Genomic DNA, 16,459 nt, shown 5'->3' with positions numbered 1-16,459 from the left:
CCTGGGGGGCCACCCCAGCATCACCATTGCAGCAGGAGAGCCAGCACTCAGGTGGGACCTGGCCACAGGGACTGGGAGGGCGGGCTCCAGCCTTTGCCCAGGCTGCCCTGGCAGTGAACAGGCATAGCCTATGGAGGCCAGTGGGACCCCTGGGGGCCGTGCTCAAGCCCAGCTCTGCTCCTCCTGCTGGGTGCCCACACGTGGCCCAGGGCCTGGGTTCTGGCCGTGGGGGCAGTGGAGCCCCTAAGCCACCCAGGAGAAGGAGAGCAGAGCCACCTGCACTGACCCCGTGCAGCTCAGCCGCTCCTGCTGGGGAGCCCAAGGCTCCGGGACCACAAGGCCCCGTCATTTCTGTATTGCAGACCTGTCAAGGGCCACACGTGGCACAGGTTCTTCTGGGCCTGAGGTGAGCCACTGCCTCCTCCCCTCCGGAGGGCTCTCCTGACACAAAACCTTGTCATCGATCTCAGCACTCTAGCTTCCAAGCCTGCACCCAAATAGAACCTGTTCAGGCTAATAGCTCAAGGAATCTTCCTCCACCCCGCTTCTCTCTTGGAGAAACAGTAATGTTTTTTCCTTCACAGAGGATCAGAGCACCTACTGCGTGCAGAGCCGCCTGCCCTCAGCTGTTCAGGACACTGAACAGCTTGCTACCCACCGAGTCCTGGCACTTGGCCCCTTTGGGTGGACCCAGTCAGCCTACAGAGACGAGGATCCCCACCTTCCTCTTCCATGCTCCGTTCTTTGGGGCCTGCTCATAGGGAGGTCTCACAAGGGCTGGGGTCCCAGTGTTGCTCGAGGGTCATCCCTAACCACGGGGCGTGGGGTAAGCAGGCTGGGGCAAAAGGGCGTCACAAGCAGCAGAGTCTCGTCTGCTTCTTCACACAGCCAGCAACCCCGCACCCAGACACCGACCGGGGGACGTGACAGTGTGCTCCCACAAATGCTCCATCACAAATGTCCACAGCAGGGGCTGGTGAGATGGCTCAGTGGTCTAAAGCACCTACTTAGAACAAGCTAAGCTAAGCAAAAGCACAGGGACCGAGGTTCAATCCCCAGCACCACATGCCAGCCAGCCTCGCCCCCTGGTGGGCTGAACTGGCCACACACACACACACACACACACACACACACACAAAACAAATAAATAAATAAATTAATTAATTAAAAAAAAACCTTAAAAAAACCCAAAAAACAAAAAACAAATGTCCACAGCAGCATTATTCCCAGCAGCCTCAAAGCAGGAACAGTTCAGTGCCCATCAGCTGACAAATGGCTAAACAAAAGGGGGTCTATGATGTGCTGGAACACCACTGAGCTCTCCCAAGGAATGAAGTCCTGATGCACGTGGCCGCACAACAGACCTGGAAAACGCCCCCGGAAAGAAGCCATCAGGAAAGTCCACGTCACACAGTTTTATGTATACGAAGCACTAAGGACAGAGAAAGTCTGCAAGATGGGAAGTAGGGGAGTGTTTGCCAGGGTGGGGGGCGTGGAGCGGTAACACAAGGGTCTGGGGCTTCTTCTCAGGGTGATGAAAATGTCCTCACATGGACGCTGGTGGTTTTCAGTTAAGACTGTTGAACTGTACACGAAATTGGGCACGGTGCATGGTGTGGGGGTCACATCTCAGCAAAGGAAGTCCACACCCTCCACCTTCCTCCACAGCCTCCAGGGCTTCTTCCTGTTTCTCCCAGTCTCTTTTGGCACCAACTCATGCCAAGTAACCCTTCCCCAACTTGCTGTGTCCAGCGGAGCCCATAGGCTGGGGATTGTTGGCTGGTGGCATCTTGCTGTCTTCACACTTTGGTACCCAGGGGCCTTTCAGCACACGGGACCAGGGGACCAATGGGCCACCGGAGACTAGGAGGGACATGGCGCCTGTGGGGGAGGGCCCACTTTTGAGGGAACCGCACTGGCCGCTGCATCCCGTGGTTCTCTGAGAATCCAGGGAAGACATCTCCCAAGCACCAGTGAGCTTCCCCCTTTGTGGAAACACAACAAAATGTGCAGTCTGGCCGGCCCCGGCAGGTGAACTCAGCATGTGTGACACTCCAAAATCACTAACATCTGAGTTGACGCACTACGCCTGGAACTACGAGTCCCACCCACAGCAGAGGGTGCCTCAATCTTCCCAGAGTTGGAAGACAAGGTCCACCTCCTCCCTGCCCATGCCCCGACATGCCGTCCTGCTGTACCTGCCCAGCCACGTGGGCTTCCTGTCATCTCCTCCAGCAAGTGTCCCCCTGCAGCTTCCTGTGGCCTCTCACTCCCTGACCCATGGCTCAGTCCTTAAGTCACCTTCACACACCTGTCTTCCTGCCACCTGGCTTTTCCTTGTCACATCATCCTGCTTTGTGCCTTGGGATGCGTGATGCTCCTTGAACACCTGTGGTTTTTGGGGTGCTTGCTTCTCCTCTGCCTCCCCTCACCAGGAGGTGGTGGCTGTGAGGGTGGGGTCCTTGTTGCTTTTATTCACGCTGCATCTCCAGGGTCAAGCCTAACCCTTGCTGCCAAGCAGCCTCTTAATGCAAGGTGTCCGTCACTGGCTAGCCCAAACACAACAAAACAACCACACAGTCTCCCTCTTGAGAAATGTCCATCAGAATTAGGCATTTGCTGTGGCCAAACTGGCTAGCCATTCTCCCTCCTTTGCAGCTAGCTGGGTTTAGGGTGCAAATCCTTAAGAATTCTGCCATCTAATGGACTTTTGGAAAAACTCTTGTTTCTTTCATGTTCAAACAATGGGCTGCAGAATGAAACACTGTCCACGGGAGAAGCCAACGAGAGGCACAGCTCTGGATTCCGCTTATTCCCCGCAGGGCAGCCCACAACCCCAGGGAAAGCCACAGCTTCGGATTGCTCAACCAATTATGGGATGCCAGATTAAAATTCAACTTTACCTAAGCAGTGAACAACTGAACAACTTCTTAGTATACGAATCCCCTGAATACTGTGCGGGACATGTTTACACTGAAGGAGTACTTGTTGTCTACCTACAACTCCTATTTAATTGGCACCGTTATATCTGGCAAGGATGGGCTCCAGGAGGTCCCCTTTGGCTGACTGGCTCTGACAAGGGCTGACCCTCAAAGGACCATGGTGTGGCGCTGCATATTTGGAGTCTACAAGGACTCATAAACAGCCGGCCAGCCTTCTTGCCTTTGGAGCAAGGGAGAGAAGGCCTCTGTGAGCGCTGTCCCGGGTGCTGAATCAAGATTGCGCCTTTGGTTCTGAGAAGGTTTAGACCTCAAGCCTAGGGCCCGGACAAGCAGGACACTTGGTTCATAGCTTTTGCTGCCATGGTAACAGCCTGGTGCAACTAATACAGAAGATGCCAGCTGGAAAACAGCTTCCACAGGGACAGCCACTCCGAGGACAGAAAGGAGGGAAACACTTCCTTGTCCCCAGAATCCCACTGGGTTTTTGATGCCAGAATGGATTTGTTATTAGAGATGAAGAGTTGATGATTTCACCAATTCATGTTTAGTCAACCCCTAATGACTAATTTGTTCCAGTGAAGTTGTAAGAGACAAATCCTCCCTGTCCTTCCCCACCCTCCCCGGGAGAAAATACCAAACTCTTAACAGTGCTATCTTTGGACAGCTATGACTGTGGCAGGCTTTTGGTTTTTTTCCTTGATACATTTCTATGTGGCTGAGATTTTCAAAACAGAAAATATTTACACTAGTATACATGGGGTGATCAAATATATGCTGTATATTTAAATAAAATTATTAGAGTAAGAGACATATTACCATTGATTCCCTTCAGAACACTGCCCTTCCCTTCCGACACACTGATCCTAACACTCCTGCCAATCTGTGAAGTAATTTTGTGGTCCTCATTTGTGTCTTTATAAAGTGTGAACAAAAGTGCGTGAGCACATCTGCTGCAGAGTGAGAGGCAGGCTGGTAAAAGCATGACACCGCGTCCCCACCCACTTTAGTCACCATATCCGGCAGCACAGAACTCATCCCCCAAAGTCAAACGTATCAGGACGGGTCAGTACTTCAAGTCAAGTCAAGACATGGAGGCGAACCAAAGACACTCACAGGAGAGAACTTTCAGAAAGCGGCAAGGTGGACGGGAGAAGTGTGTTGGATGTACGAGGAAGAACGTTGTTCAGGGATGAATGCCAACATGTCTTTCACTGTAATAAATTTAAGCTTTAACCTCAAACAACACAACTGTCACTGGTGTTTCGCAAGCTGCGTCCTGTGCTAGGCAGTGCCTGGCTGCAGGGCTCCTGCATGTGGCGGGACTCCCTGCCCTCTCCCCATGCCTGGCCCTTACCGATACTTCATGCCTGTGCGTTGGGCGGTGCAGCTGTCCAGGGAGAGGCCGTGCATGCGGAGGAAGCTCTCCATGTTCCTGGCCTGGGCAGCTGCCCGCACCTCCCGCAGCCGCTGCAGCTCCAACGTGTCCGTCTGGCGGACGGGGTGCAGGGCCCAGTCCGAGTGACACCTGCTGCTCACACTCCGCAGGCTCTCGCTGTACGTCATGGACAACATGGTGCCGGCTGGCCTGCAAACTGCCGCTGTCCAGCTGGGAAACGCTGAGTGCTCAGAGCCCCTTGAGTCCCAGGCTGGCCTGCCGGTCCAGTGAGACAACCTCCAAGGAGAGCTGAACCGAGAAGTCTTGGTGTCTGGGGTTGGAGTGGCCCCTGGATGGAAACACCCCTTGGCATGAGATTCTCTGTCCTTAAAGAGGAGCCTGCTGGGAGCCAAGTCGCCCTTCACCCGAGCCCCTGAGACAAGCACAGGTCAAGCTGCGTTGCAGACGGGAGTGCTGTGACCCCAAAATTCCAGTAGAAATGGAGCATGGGGAGCATGCAGAGCCCGAGCCCCAAACAGATGCCAGGCGCTGGGGACCAGGGTGCTGCCCTGTGGGGACCAGGGTGCTGCCACACACTGCTCTTTTGAAATGGCTCCCAGATTAGCACCAGCAGCGGGCTGTCCCCGGGAAAGCAGCGCAAGGCATTCATGTGATGTGCCACTTCTGCCACACACCAAGGGGCTGCCCCAGCGGCCCTGTGGAGGGAAGCGCTACTCACACAGCATTCTCGATTGTCAGACACAGCAAGGGCACCACGATCCACAGAGTTTTTCAGTCGAAACCCTGAGCAGGAGGGGGGCTCTGTGGGAGCTCGAGGAAGCAAGTGAGACTGGGATCGGGAGATTTCAAAGATTCTGTGTTAAGAACCACTGCTACATCCTTATCCTAAACAACGAATACCATGACTGAAGCCAACACCATCATAAGTGGCTCTCCAGGCCATGGCTCGAATGGCAGTCCATCCATAGAGCAGAACAGTGTGGAGGCTTGAGGGGGCAGAAAGGACCCTCAATCTGCTTGATGTCCTTAGTTTGTGGTGCAGCTTTGCAAAGGACAACCACAGGCTCTAGCTGGCTGCCTGTGTGAGCTAGCCCAAGAACACCGCCACAACTGCCTACTGAATCAAACCGCGGTGGAACAAAAAACCAAACCAAAAAAAAGTGAGCAGCTGTCCAGAATGGGGTGCCCCAATATGGACTGTCATGCAGCCAGCCCCCAAAGGTGGGGATGAGGGCAAAAACAGGCAGGGAGAGAGGGCACGTGTGCAGAGAGCTGCTGTTGGCATTAATGCATGTATGTAACAGAGAGTAGGTCAATGAGGTGTGGTGGTGGGTGTCCCCACCTCCTGCATCTGTGACTGGGCAGCAAGGACCCCTGGCAGGCACAGCACAGAAGAGCTCTGCACCCCAGGCTCCACATGCCACCTGGGCAAAGCCCCTGTGTGTCCAGATGCTGCCCTGAGGCTCTGGCATGGACACATAAAAGTACAGACAGGATGTCCCCATTTCAACTGGGCTGGCTGCAGGATAGGGTCCTGGAGTGAGGCTCTGGGAGGTGGGAGGGGGTCCTCAGGCCTCAGCTTCGCTCTAGGGGAAGACGCTCTTCCTGGGCACAGCTGCAGAAGTTCTGTGTCTGCGTGGGCCTTAGGGGTGGGGTTGTGGTCCCCTGGCATTGCCTTAGACTAGCGTCTTCCTCGGTTCAGCTGCACGGGTTGGCCTGCCCAGCTTCTCCACAGTTGAGGAAGGGCCCACAAGGGTGGGAGTCTGAGATGAGCTTGGCGCCAGCTCCTTCCAGAGCACAGCCAGCCTGGTGATCCCTAACAGCTGGGAACCCTCCCCCACCCTGAACTGCCCTTTCCACAGAGGCTTCCTGCAAGTGTCCTCCTGGGAGACTCTTGCTCACAGGGACTGGCACGTCTGCTCTGCTTCCACGATGGGGCCTGGCTCTGGGCAGTGCTGGAAACACTGACTGGCACTGGCTGTGCCATTGAGGTGGGGGGAAAGGTACTCCAAGAGACAATGGATGTGTGGGTGGGCTCTATGGGGAGCTGCCCTGCATGGGCCCGGGACCCAGCTCCGGGGCAGGACCATGAGGTCCCCCTCCTGTGGTGGCGCTCCTCGTCCACTAACATTGTCCCAATTATCACACTGGCTCTTGGGATGCTGTCTTGTTTGCAGGGCAGGGAACTTCTGTCCCCTCTTGTGCACCCAGAAGTGCCCACGGTACCCACAGTGGGGATGCAAAAGGCCAGGCAGGGCTGCAGTGGGTGTTCCCCAGCTCAGGGCTGGCAGCTGTGTCCAGGCCACTGTCTCTCCACCTGGAACTGCGTGGCTCCATCCCAGGGCACATAGCCCCTGAGGGCCATGCCCCAGGTGGGGGTGTGCAGGGCTTCTGGGTGCCGATGCAGGCAGGGCTGCCCCACTCCCAAAGGACTCGGCAGGGAGGTGGAAGGGGACTTGGTCTTGGGTGAGGTTTGTGGGAGGATCTGAGGCCAGAGGCCCATAAGCAGTAGGCCTAGCGCCACTCCCTCCTGGGCACATAGGGTGGCACCCAGCAGTTCCTTCCCCGGTGGCTGCACGGCTGGTGGCCAGCTCCCATTCCTTGAAGTAGCTGTATCCCTGAGCTCTTCCCCAAAGCAGTCCTGCCTCAGACGCGCATCGGCCCAGCCAGCCTGGCCAGGCAGAGATCGATAGCCATTAGCTTTCAAGACGCCAGCCACTCCCAGCGAGCCAGGTCTGGCTTTGCCCTGGAAATACAGCCAAGTCCCTGGGGAAAGACAGCAAGCAGGGCGAGGTTTCCGGGCCTGGGACAGGGCAGCCCTGGCTGCCACACACTCATTGTCACCCAGGAGGTCCTGCACTGCTCCAGGCTCCGGTCTCCTGGGCCACCTCGGGTTGCAAGAGAGGGGCAGGTCGAGGGGCAGGTAGGGCAGGTACAGCACAGCAGGAGCACGGCACAGGGTGGCGGGCTTGCACCGGAGGTGTGGCTATGGTAGAAGCCCCCCACATAGAGGAGACCATAGCTGGGTGGGAGGGGACACCAGGCTGGCACAAGCCAAAGGAGCCAGGCAGACACCAGAGAGCCCTGGAAATGTCTCCTGGGACGAAAGAAATGCTGATGATCACCTCTCCCCCAGAACCTGCACAGCGGGTGGTCTCCCTGCGTATGATGTGGCAAGGCCCTGGGAGTGGGCTGTGAGGTGGGGACACTGTGACATAGGGGACCCAGAGCCTCCTGCTGGAGGGTGGCACCAGGGGCTGGTGGGCAGAGAAGAGGGTGGGCGTGGCAGCCTGTGACAGTGGGTGAAAAGGAGGAGCAGAGACCTGGGCCCAGGAGCAGTCCACAGGCAGGCAGGACTCTGGGGAGCAGGGGGTGTGTGTGGACGGACAGGCATGGCAGACAGCACAGGGACCCTTACACTCACGAGCTTCGGGGACTATGTGGGTGTGGAGGACACACCCCAGTTCCCTGACTCTCTCCCTGGGGCAGGGGGGACCAGCGGAGTGGGCTTGTTGGACACAAGGCCCAGGTCAGATATTGCCGGGAAGGGGAGGGAAGCCTACGCTATGGCTCAAGCCCTGAGTCTTCCACTTCTGAGTTTCAAAGTGCAGTGAGACTGAGGCAGGAGGATGAAAGTTCAAACCTAGCCGGGGCAAGCCAGTGACTTAGCAAGACCCTCTGTCTCAAAGTAAAACACAAAGAGGCTGGGGCTGTAGCTCAGTGCAAAGTCCCTGGGTCCAATCCCCAGTACTGAAGAAAAAGAAAAAAGTATAGCATCCTAGGGGCTCAGACTCCAGCCATCCCAGCCACTGTCTGGGAGGCCACTGTCTGGGAGGCCACTGTCCAGGAGGCCACTGTCCGGGAGACCGCTCCTCGGCTCCATCTTCACCTGTACCCCACTCTCCTCAGTAGCCAGTGTTAACCACGAAGTGCCCAAAAGCCCTTCTCTGCTGCACCTGGCCTGCCTTTGGCAAATCTATTCTCGTCAGCTGGGGGGCTCAGGGGAATTCATGTGAATTAACACCACGGCCCGGGAAGATGAGGCGCCGCTGCTGCTAACCTCATTAAGCCAGAAGGAACCGCTGCTCCTCTCAGCCTCGCCTCCATCTGGAATTTCTGAACCGGGGTCTGTCTACCGATAGCCACCACAGCACAACGGCGCAGGCTGAGAAGGAAGCCCGCGACTCGGATGGACAGCGACATCTGTCTAGAGACCAGACAGCGGCCTGGGTGCTCCTGAGTGCAAGTGGAGAGGCGCAGCCACCCAGGCACGCACAGCCTCCCACTGGCATAGTGAGAAGAGCCATCAGCAAGGCGGGGCACAGACAAGCGCCCGCACGCCCCAGGCTGCCCACACGGACCCTCCCGGCGGCACCGAGCTCCCCCACCACCGCTAGGCGCGGAAATGCCGATCTCAGCGTGTGCCCTGCAAGGCGTAAGCGACGCTGGGGTCTTCACAGACAGGAAGGGGCAGCAGCAAGCAGACGCAAGCATGGGAACCCCAGGTGGCAGGTGCTGCCAGGCGCAAGCCGGACCACCCCCCACCATCCAGGTCTGCCCCAGCCTGTGCACTCTGAAGTCGTCTGCTATCTCACTCAGATCGGTCTGAAGCGACCACCAAATAGCACCATCCCAGGTGTTATTTGAATTCCACGGGACATGAGCCCCAGGCAGCGGCTCCCCGAGAGGGAGGGCAGCTGCCAAGTCCAGTCCTGGGCTGAAGGGACGACTCACCTGCCTCCGAGGGTGGCTGTGCGTTAAAAAGGCCACAGGCTGGTTAGTAGGGATCTAAGGATCCAGCGCAGTGGCTATGTCGTTAGGGAGTGTCGCTGCGGAGCGTCAGCGGCAATTGGTGAATGAGGCGAGTCCCTCAACGGTCCACTCTGGAGGCAGCAAGTCCATTAGCTCTATTAGGGCGTTTTCATCTCAGCGAGAGGCTGAATTATTCACAAGCTCCACTTCCCCTAAAAGCTTGGGCAGTGAGCTCCGCGGCGCAGCCTGGCACTGCCAGCTCCTGGGAGGCCAGGCTGGGGTGCAGCCCGAGGGTGTGGGAGTGCTGTGTTTCTGGCCTCTCACTGCCTCTACTGCCCCTCTCAGCCACAGGTAGAAAGAGGTCAGCTGCACTATTTGTCATTCAAATGTGGGACAGAGCTCCCCCCTTGCAATCTGTGTCTGCATCCGGGTGGTTGGGGTTCCCGAAGCATGTGACCACCACCCACGACAAAGGAGCAGGGGTCTGGCAAGCCCCCCCCCCCAGCACATAAGGATGCCGTGCCCTTGCTGCTATATCCTGTGCTGCCAGGAAGCACTCATAGCTGGAAGATTCTAGAAATCTGCTGCTTGGACACCACATGGCCACTGTCTCCGGGCAGGGCCAGAGCAGCCCTTCCTGTCGCAAGGTGCTGAGCTGGGGATTAGGGGAAGCTTCGAGACCACTCCAGTCCTGGCCCTGAGGTGGCGACCTGGGTGCCAGGGAAGTCTCCTCTTGCAGCTACGGAGACCACCACTCCAATGCCTGGTGGAGTCCGGGGGGAGGCTGACCTGTCTGTCACCATGGGGGTGACAGAACAGGAAATTGGTGCTCCAGATGAGGAGAACGGGATAGAGGGAACAAGGAATCTGAGGTGCCTGGCAGTGGGGTGGTACTGGCAAAGGCTCGGTGCGCACCCTGGGGTGGCTTTCACCCCGAAGGCTAAGTTTGCTGGGACACCTAGGCAGGGTTTGTGTGCATCCCCAGGGGTTTGTGTCCAAGGCTTGGTTGCAGGGGGTAATGTCAGAAGTGTGGACCTCTAAGGGTGGCCAGAGGACACTGGGGCTGCCCTCCTGGGGCCCAGGTCCCGGCACCAGCAGGCGGCTGTATGATGAGCCCAATTACGCGCCGCCCTGACTTCCTGCTCGCCGGCCATCTACCACGAGGACCTGATCCATCTCTGCAGTCTGGCCTCTTGCTTGCCTCTGCCATGTCCTCGTGTCCCTGGTGGCCCAGTCTGCGAGGACGCTGACTCCTGCGCTCTGTGCACCCCTCCACGTGGGGGCCGCCTTGTCTGCAGTCCTGCCATCCACCCACAAGGCCCCCTCCGACTCTGAGCTTCCATGACTACACCTGCGGTGCTGGGGGCTTTGCCTTCTTGACATGACTGGAGTTGTGGTGCCACTCTGGGGTGGACGCAATACTGTCCCCAAGCCTTCACGTGCTGTGTGAACTCTGCCAGGCGACGCCACTTCCCCCCATGAGTGTAGGGTTTATCTTCTTGCCCTTTGGCTTTGCGTGTGGTCATGACTCTCACTTTGGCTAAAAGGCTGTGAGGCAGAAATCACGGTGCTCTGCTTCCTCATTGGTACTAAGAGAAGTGGCACATCTCTGCTCGTCCTCTGGTCAAGAATGACACCAAACTAAATACTATTTAAGCCTCCCTACAGTTTGGAGACAGCCCTGGCCCATCCCATCCCAGCAGAGCTCATCCTAGCCAGACTTCGGCTGCAAGCAAGCAAGAAATGCTAACGGTCACGGAGCACTGAGTCTTGGGGCTGCTTGATTGGCAGCACTTTGTGCAGAGCTGACTGCTACAAGGTCTTACTGCCTTCCTAGTCTGGGAGCTGCATGAGGGCAGGACATGCACCTGGATATCTCTGCCCATCAGAGGACCACCTCACATAACCTAAGCAGCTCCCTGAGGCCATGTTTAGTGCCAGTGGGAGTGGCACCCGATTTGTGAAAGAGGTCTCAGCGCTGAAAAATTGTCATTGTCAGAGGCCCCACCCAAGTGTCCACGTGAAGAAACCATACTGGGGGCCCAGGGAGAGATGGCTGGAAACTGTAAACACCAGACCTTAGAGCTGGGAGGCCAGGAGGGAGGCCTTTGGGCTTGGCTCTCAGGCAGGAAAGCCTGGCAAGGGTAAGGGTGCTCCCCAGGGGTGGGCAACAGGGCCCACCCAGAGCCCTGGGCTTCTGAGGGCAGTGAGTTGTGTGGGAAACTCACCCCAAAGCACTCAGCCCCTCCGAGCTGCAGGTCAGCACCCGGGCCCTTTCTGCCCACTGCTCTGGCCTCCCTCCTCATCCAGACAGGGGCGGCCCAGGTTCTCGAGGCTGCGATTCAGGGGCACATCTGGAGTCCCTGGTTGCATCCTCTGGGATGAGCACCACACACTCTCCACAAAGGATTTGCATGCTGCCTGCATCCCAGCTCCAGATCTGGCCACTTGGTGAGAAGGTATAGAGTCAAAACGTCAGCAGAGCCAGAGTTAGCTGTCTCCCTGGAGGTGCAGGACCCACCGGAGGTGCCACAGCAGGCAGGCAAACTAGCCCGTGCGCCCAGGCCACGGCCACACTCATGTGCAAGGCCAAGGGGAGGAGCAGGTCATGTGGAAATGCAGCGCCAGCCAGCGCTGTCAGACACAAGCCACAGACGCTCCCAGTGCGGGTGCACTGTTCTGTGGCCTGGCTCAGTGCCAGAACGCGGCAGCTCGCACAGGGACCTGCCACCCAGAGCTGGGGTGCTCCCATAGCCCCAGGCAGACCCCACCACTGTACTTCCTGGCCCTGGAGGCTGTCCGGGCAGATTGCATCTTCTTGGTGCACTCCCTGCTTCACAGGAGAAGGAGAGGTGGGCCAGAGGGAGACGGGCGGGCCGAGAGGACTCTCTGGGCCTGCACCTGGGGCTCTAGAGGCCGCACCCCACTGGGCAGGTCTCTTGCCAGGTGGGCAAATGCACACTTCTAACTTGCCAGCAGGGAAGTGCAACAGAGAGAGAACCTGCATCCACCATGACGCCGCCCCGGGCCTCCTGGGTGCCATGCGCGCCTACCACGGAGCTGTTAACTTCCACCAACCCGGGGACCCTGTTAGCTACACGTTGGCCCAAATCCATAGGCAAACGAGGAATAGACAGCTCACCATGGAGCCGTACTGTGGTAAGCAAGGAAGCCCAGACCTGTGGCCACAGGGACGCAGCCCAGCCATGGCTGGGCACTCGAGGTCCTGCTGGTGCCTGTGGCTGAGTGCTAAGCTGCCATCAGAAGGCCACGTGCCCAAGTCACAGCAGAGCTTGAGCTGGCCACTGTGCATCACCCCGACCGCACATTCCCACCAGGACAGGACACACGGCTGCTCTGCGGGAGGCACTGAGAGAGGTGGCCGAGCCTGAGTGCTACACGGAAACACCAGCTCCCCAGACCAGAGGGGCTCACTCCTCCCACCCACTCCTGTCTGCTGGGGTGGGGGGAAATGAAGGACTCATTACCTGTAAAACTGGAGCTGTCTTTTGGGACTCCCATACCGAGTACTTCGGACAGCAATGGAGGGAAGAGAAAAAAGAGGAGAGAAGAGAGACAGTCCACAACTGGTGTCACCCTCAGGCAGGTGCCAGCTCAGAAGGCATCGTCGGCTTCCCGCGGCCCCTGCATCCCCACCCTCATGGCTGGCGTCACCAGGATGTGGGGCCAGGCACAAGGGCAGCAGTGCCACCCAGTGGCCACGGAGGAAGAAGTCTGGGCACCGAGTCTGCAGGGCCTTCTTTCCTACAGAACCCTCTGGGTGAGCCCTGTCTGGGTGTGACGGTGCCTGGGAACAGGCCCCTCAGTGTCACATTTGGCATGCTTTAGAACAATGGCCCGCCCAGATGGGCCGCCAGCTGTACCTGGTGTGGCAGGTGCTGACTCCTGACCCCTTCTCAGGACAGATGTCCTTTTTCCAGGTTCCCACAGACAAGGGCCCTACCAATCTAGAAAGGACTGACAAATGCAGGGCGAGGGCAGGTCTCATTAGCGCCCCCTGCAGACTGGGCCTGGTGCAAGGCTGCCACTGGGCACAGACGTCCAAGGCTGGGCTTGGAGGTGGCCTGCACCAGGAGGAGGTCGGGGGCGTTCTGTGAGCGGCCGGCTGTGCCTGCTTACTGGGAAATGGCCAGATGCGGCTCCCCAAGGGGCTGAGAGGTCATGAGCCCTGTTCAGGGCACTGGGGGACGGGGCCAAAAGCCACATGAGCAGGGCGTGCAAAGTGCAAGAAACGGAAGCCGGGAGGGCCCTTGCGCCCAGTTGTGCCCGCCACATATGTTGGAAGAGTGCGGAACCAGAAGAGTCTATGCTGGCTGAGTGCCACCCAGAAAATTTTGCTTTTTTTTCTTCCCACTTTGGCTTTCAAACGTTTGGTTCTCCCTTGGCGTGAATGCTCATGGGTGTGCACTGCGCAGCCCCACATGCCCACTTAGTCCTTCCAGCCTCCTGGGGTGGGGGCAGTGGTTTTGGGGACCCTTCTCAGGCAGGCCTGGTCTTGGGAAGGGGTGTGGGTGGACAGTGGGGTTACCTGTAGATCATCCCGGGGGAGCCTGTCTGACGCAGGGAGAGCCGAGCCGGAGAGCCCGTGGTGGATTCCGGATACATGGAGCTGGCCTCACTTGTGCAGACCCACTCGCTTCTTCACAGAGCGGAAGGTCTGGAAGAAAAGCAAAGCGGGTGGGGGAAGCGGTGGTTAGCAAAGACCAGCCAGGCTTCACGAGAGGCTGTGTAAACTTACGGGGCATCTGTGTCTCTCATTGGACAGACACAGTGACCCGGGGGCTCTGATGGTCAGCGTGATGATCAAGAAGGACCCTGCTCCTTCACTCTGCACCCCACTGGGTTCTGGCTTTTCTGGAAAGAGCAGGTCCCGTCCCCCACAGGCACAGAAGGCTCTGTGGACCTCTCAGCCCGTCCTCCCTACCCAGGAAGAGGCACTGTCCTCTCCCTGTCATCTTACACCCTCTCCACTGATGCAGCCCACAGCAGCTTTCTGAGCTTGTGGAACCAGTGACCCTGGATCCTGGGTGCCCCCAGCCACGTGCAGTCGCCCCCTTGGGGGTGACTGGTGGCTTCGGACCAGCACGATGTGGCCAATCAGATGAGCTATCACTTCTGTGCCTGGGCAGCACAGACTGTGATGGCCACTGCCTTACTATGGCCTGGGTGGCTAGAACTGAGTGACCTCTGCTCATGCCAGCACGGAGCTAAGGCCTCGGTCCGACACCCACACAAAGCGACTCCTTCATGTGATCCTGGAGCTGGGGAGCAGAACCTCCCCAACACCCCTGCCCACGAGAGTCCAGCGCTGGCCACAGCTGGAGAGCAGGTCGCGGGGCCTGAGGCTGCAGACTCAGTCGGCCACACGCACCCAAACACAGGCCCACAGCGACCCTGAGACCATCAGCATCTGCTGCTGGAGGTCACTAAGCTTAAAGCCACTTGCTACAGCAGCAGGAGGTGACACATACAACTGCCGGCGTCCACCCACCCTTCCAGGTCTCCTGCAGCCGCCTTTGGGTGGTGCGGCCACTATCTTCCACCTGCAGTTCTGCTCGGCCCCAGGGCATCGGTGTCAAGAGGCTCTAGTCCTGTGGTTCAGGCTGGCCTTCTCCCCAGTCACAGTCTCTGAGGCCTGCACCTGCTTCTGGTTCTTACCTGCGCCACACCTGGGCCTCCCCCACCCATGACAGGTCCTTCTGCCAGGCTGGGGGCCCCTCCTATCTCCCCACCCTCTGTGGGGGCCTGGGGTGCAGCTCTGGGTGTCTCAATGCTCCCATGCCCCTGATGCCTACTCTAGACCCTTGCTTCTCAGGGGAAAGGTCCTCCATGTACAGTCATGGGGTCCAGCTCCCCAGGCAAAGGGGAGTCGGGTGGACACGTGGCCCTGCCCATCAGCAGCAAGCCCTGGGAACTGGCTCCTGCGCAGACGCTTAGCTGAGCAGCCCACGTAGGTGCTCTTCTCACTCACTGCTTCCCCTCCCCCATGCAGGAAGCCAGCCTCCTCCGCCCCACAGTCAATGCAGTGTGGACTCAAGTCCCACTGAAAACTGGTGTCCGAGGGAGGGCACAGCTGCCTGTGCCTTGTACGGAGCTGAGCTAATGCCCCACACCTTGTTATTTTGAGACAGCATCCCACTAAGTTGCCTGGGCTAGACTCCTACTTGTGATCCTCCTGCCTCAGCCTTCCAGGGTGCTAGGATTACAGGTGTGCACCACCATGCCTGCGCCCAAGGCTTTCCTGAAGGAACCTCATTTGGAATGCTATGATGAAATGAAATAAAAATGCACTTAAATCCTTAAGGTCAGCGTAGCAGACATGTGGCTGATGATACTCCATGGTTCCTCCTGTGCTCCAGGGAGGGGATCACCGGGTCTCTCTGCGTGTGCTGCACACACTAGCCTGGCCTGTAGGGAGGCTCCTGGTGGACGCTGGAGGCTCCCGATCACCTTTCTGGTTTCCTCTGTGGTTCTGTGGGCCCCCCCGGGGCTCAGTCACTGGCCAGATTCTCAGGTTTGTGCGCTACCTAGGTGGCTGGCTGACAGGGCCCTGCTGCCCAAGCCGTGGGCTGTCACTGGGCAGCGCCTCTCCCTGCCCAGGGCGTGAGTGCAGCTCCCCTCTGAGGCCTTAGTTGCACATGCAGTTTGCTCTCTGGGTCAGGTTATCTTGCTGAGGTCATTACAATGCTGTTGTCAAACTGTCAACTGGGCTGCTCAGGAGTCAGGGGAGGGTGCGCTCCTTAGTGCAGGCAACACCAGCTGAGCCTTCTGCATGCAGGTGACAGGGTGTGAGGTCTGCATCCCCACTGCACAGCACCAGGCACAGCCGCTGGGAGCAAAATGGTCCCTAGGGCCTGTTCCCAGGGAGCCTGAGGGGAGGGGGACATGAAGCCGGGTGCCTGTCATCCCAGCACTCTGGGAGGCTGAAACAGCGGGTGGAGCCCGGCCCGGGCAACTTCACGATGTAGTGAGACCTTGTCTCAAAATAAAAAAATTTAAAAAGGGAAGGGGATGTAAGTTAGTGCAAAGGCCCTGGGTTCAAGTCCAAGTATCTCTCTATAAAAGGCCTTGGGGGAGGACCAGGGCGGGGCAATGTCCCCACATGGCTTTGTAGATTCCTGAGCCTTGGATAAAGGTGCAGCCACCACTCCTCCTTGGCTCTGCCTGGGTCGAGCTGCACGGCAGTGGCATTCGGGGGCGGCTCACTTTCAGAATTCTTTTTTTTTTTTTTTGGTTCCTCGAATGCCTTCAGGGCACTATTGGCCAGCGGGAGAGGTGTGAGGTTCGAACTCCAGCAACCTGAGGCTGACAGCTTTGTGGAAGCAGCCACTTAAAGGCCTGAGCTAGG

The 16,459-nt window shown here is 58.1% G+C and overlaps 2 protein-coding genes across 6 annotated transcripts in view; one reads left to right on the top strand and one right to left on the bottom strand.

The window, feature by feature from the left end:
* Positions 1–921, top strand: part of LOC111812120 — a 6,051-nt gene extending 5,130 nt beyond the window's left edge. The window contains exon 3 of one of the 2 annotated variants that reach the window (XR_002817706.1): positions 889–921. The gene's annotated coding sequence lies outside the window, so the exon portion shown is untranslated. The other variant, XR_002817705.1, reaches the window with a different exon arrangement.
* Positions 1–16,459, bottom strand: part of Kcnab2 (potassium voltage-gated channel subfamily A regulatory beta subunit 2) — a 72,028-nt gene that overhangs the window by 23,211 nt on the left and 32,358 nt on the right. For 2 of the 4 annotated variants that reach the window (XM_004639619.2, XM_023699386.1), the window contains exons 2-3: positions 13,640–13,768; positions 12,579–12,620 (exon numbers count right to left, since the gene is read on the bottom strand). In XM_004639619.2, the coding sequence (XP_004639676.1) occupies positions 12,579–12,620; positions 13,640–13,716 (119 nt within the window). In that variant the 5' untranslated portion in view covers positions 13,717–13,768. Of the gene's footprint in view, positions 1–4,296; positions 4,541–9,072; positions 9,320–12,578; positions 12,621–13,639; positions 13,769–16,459 lie in introns of those variants that run through there. The other 2 variants (XM_004639616.2, XM_004639620.2) reach the window with 2 other exon arrangements.

Source organism: Octodon degus, unplaced genomic scaffold (genome assembly GCF_000260255.1).
Source record: "Octodon degus isolate 3935 unplaced genomic scaffold, OctDeg1.0 scaffold00113, whole genome shotgun sequence".
Lineage (NCBI taxonomy): Eukaryota > Metazoa > Chordata > Mammalia > Rodentia > Octodontidae > Octodon > Octodon degus.
This window is presented reverse-complemented; position numbering and strand designations above follow the sequence as displayed.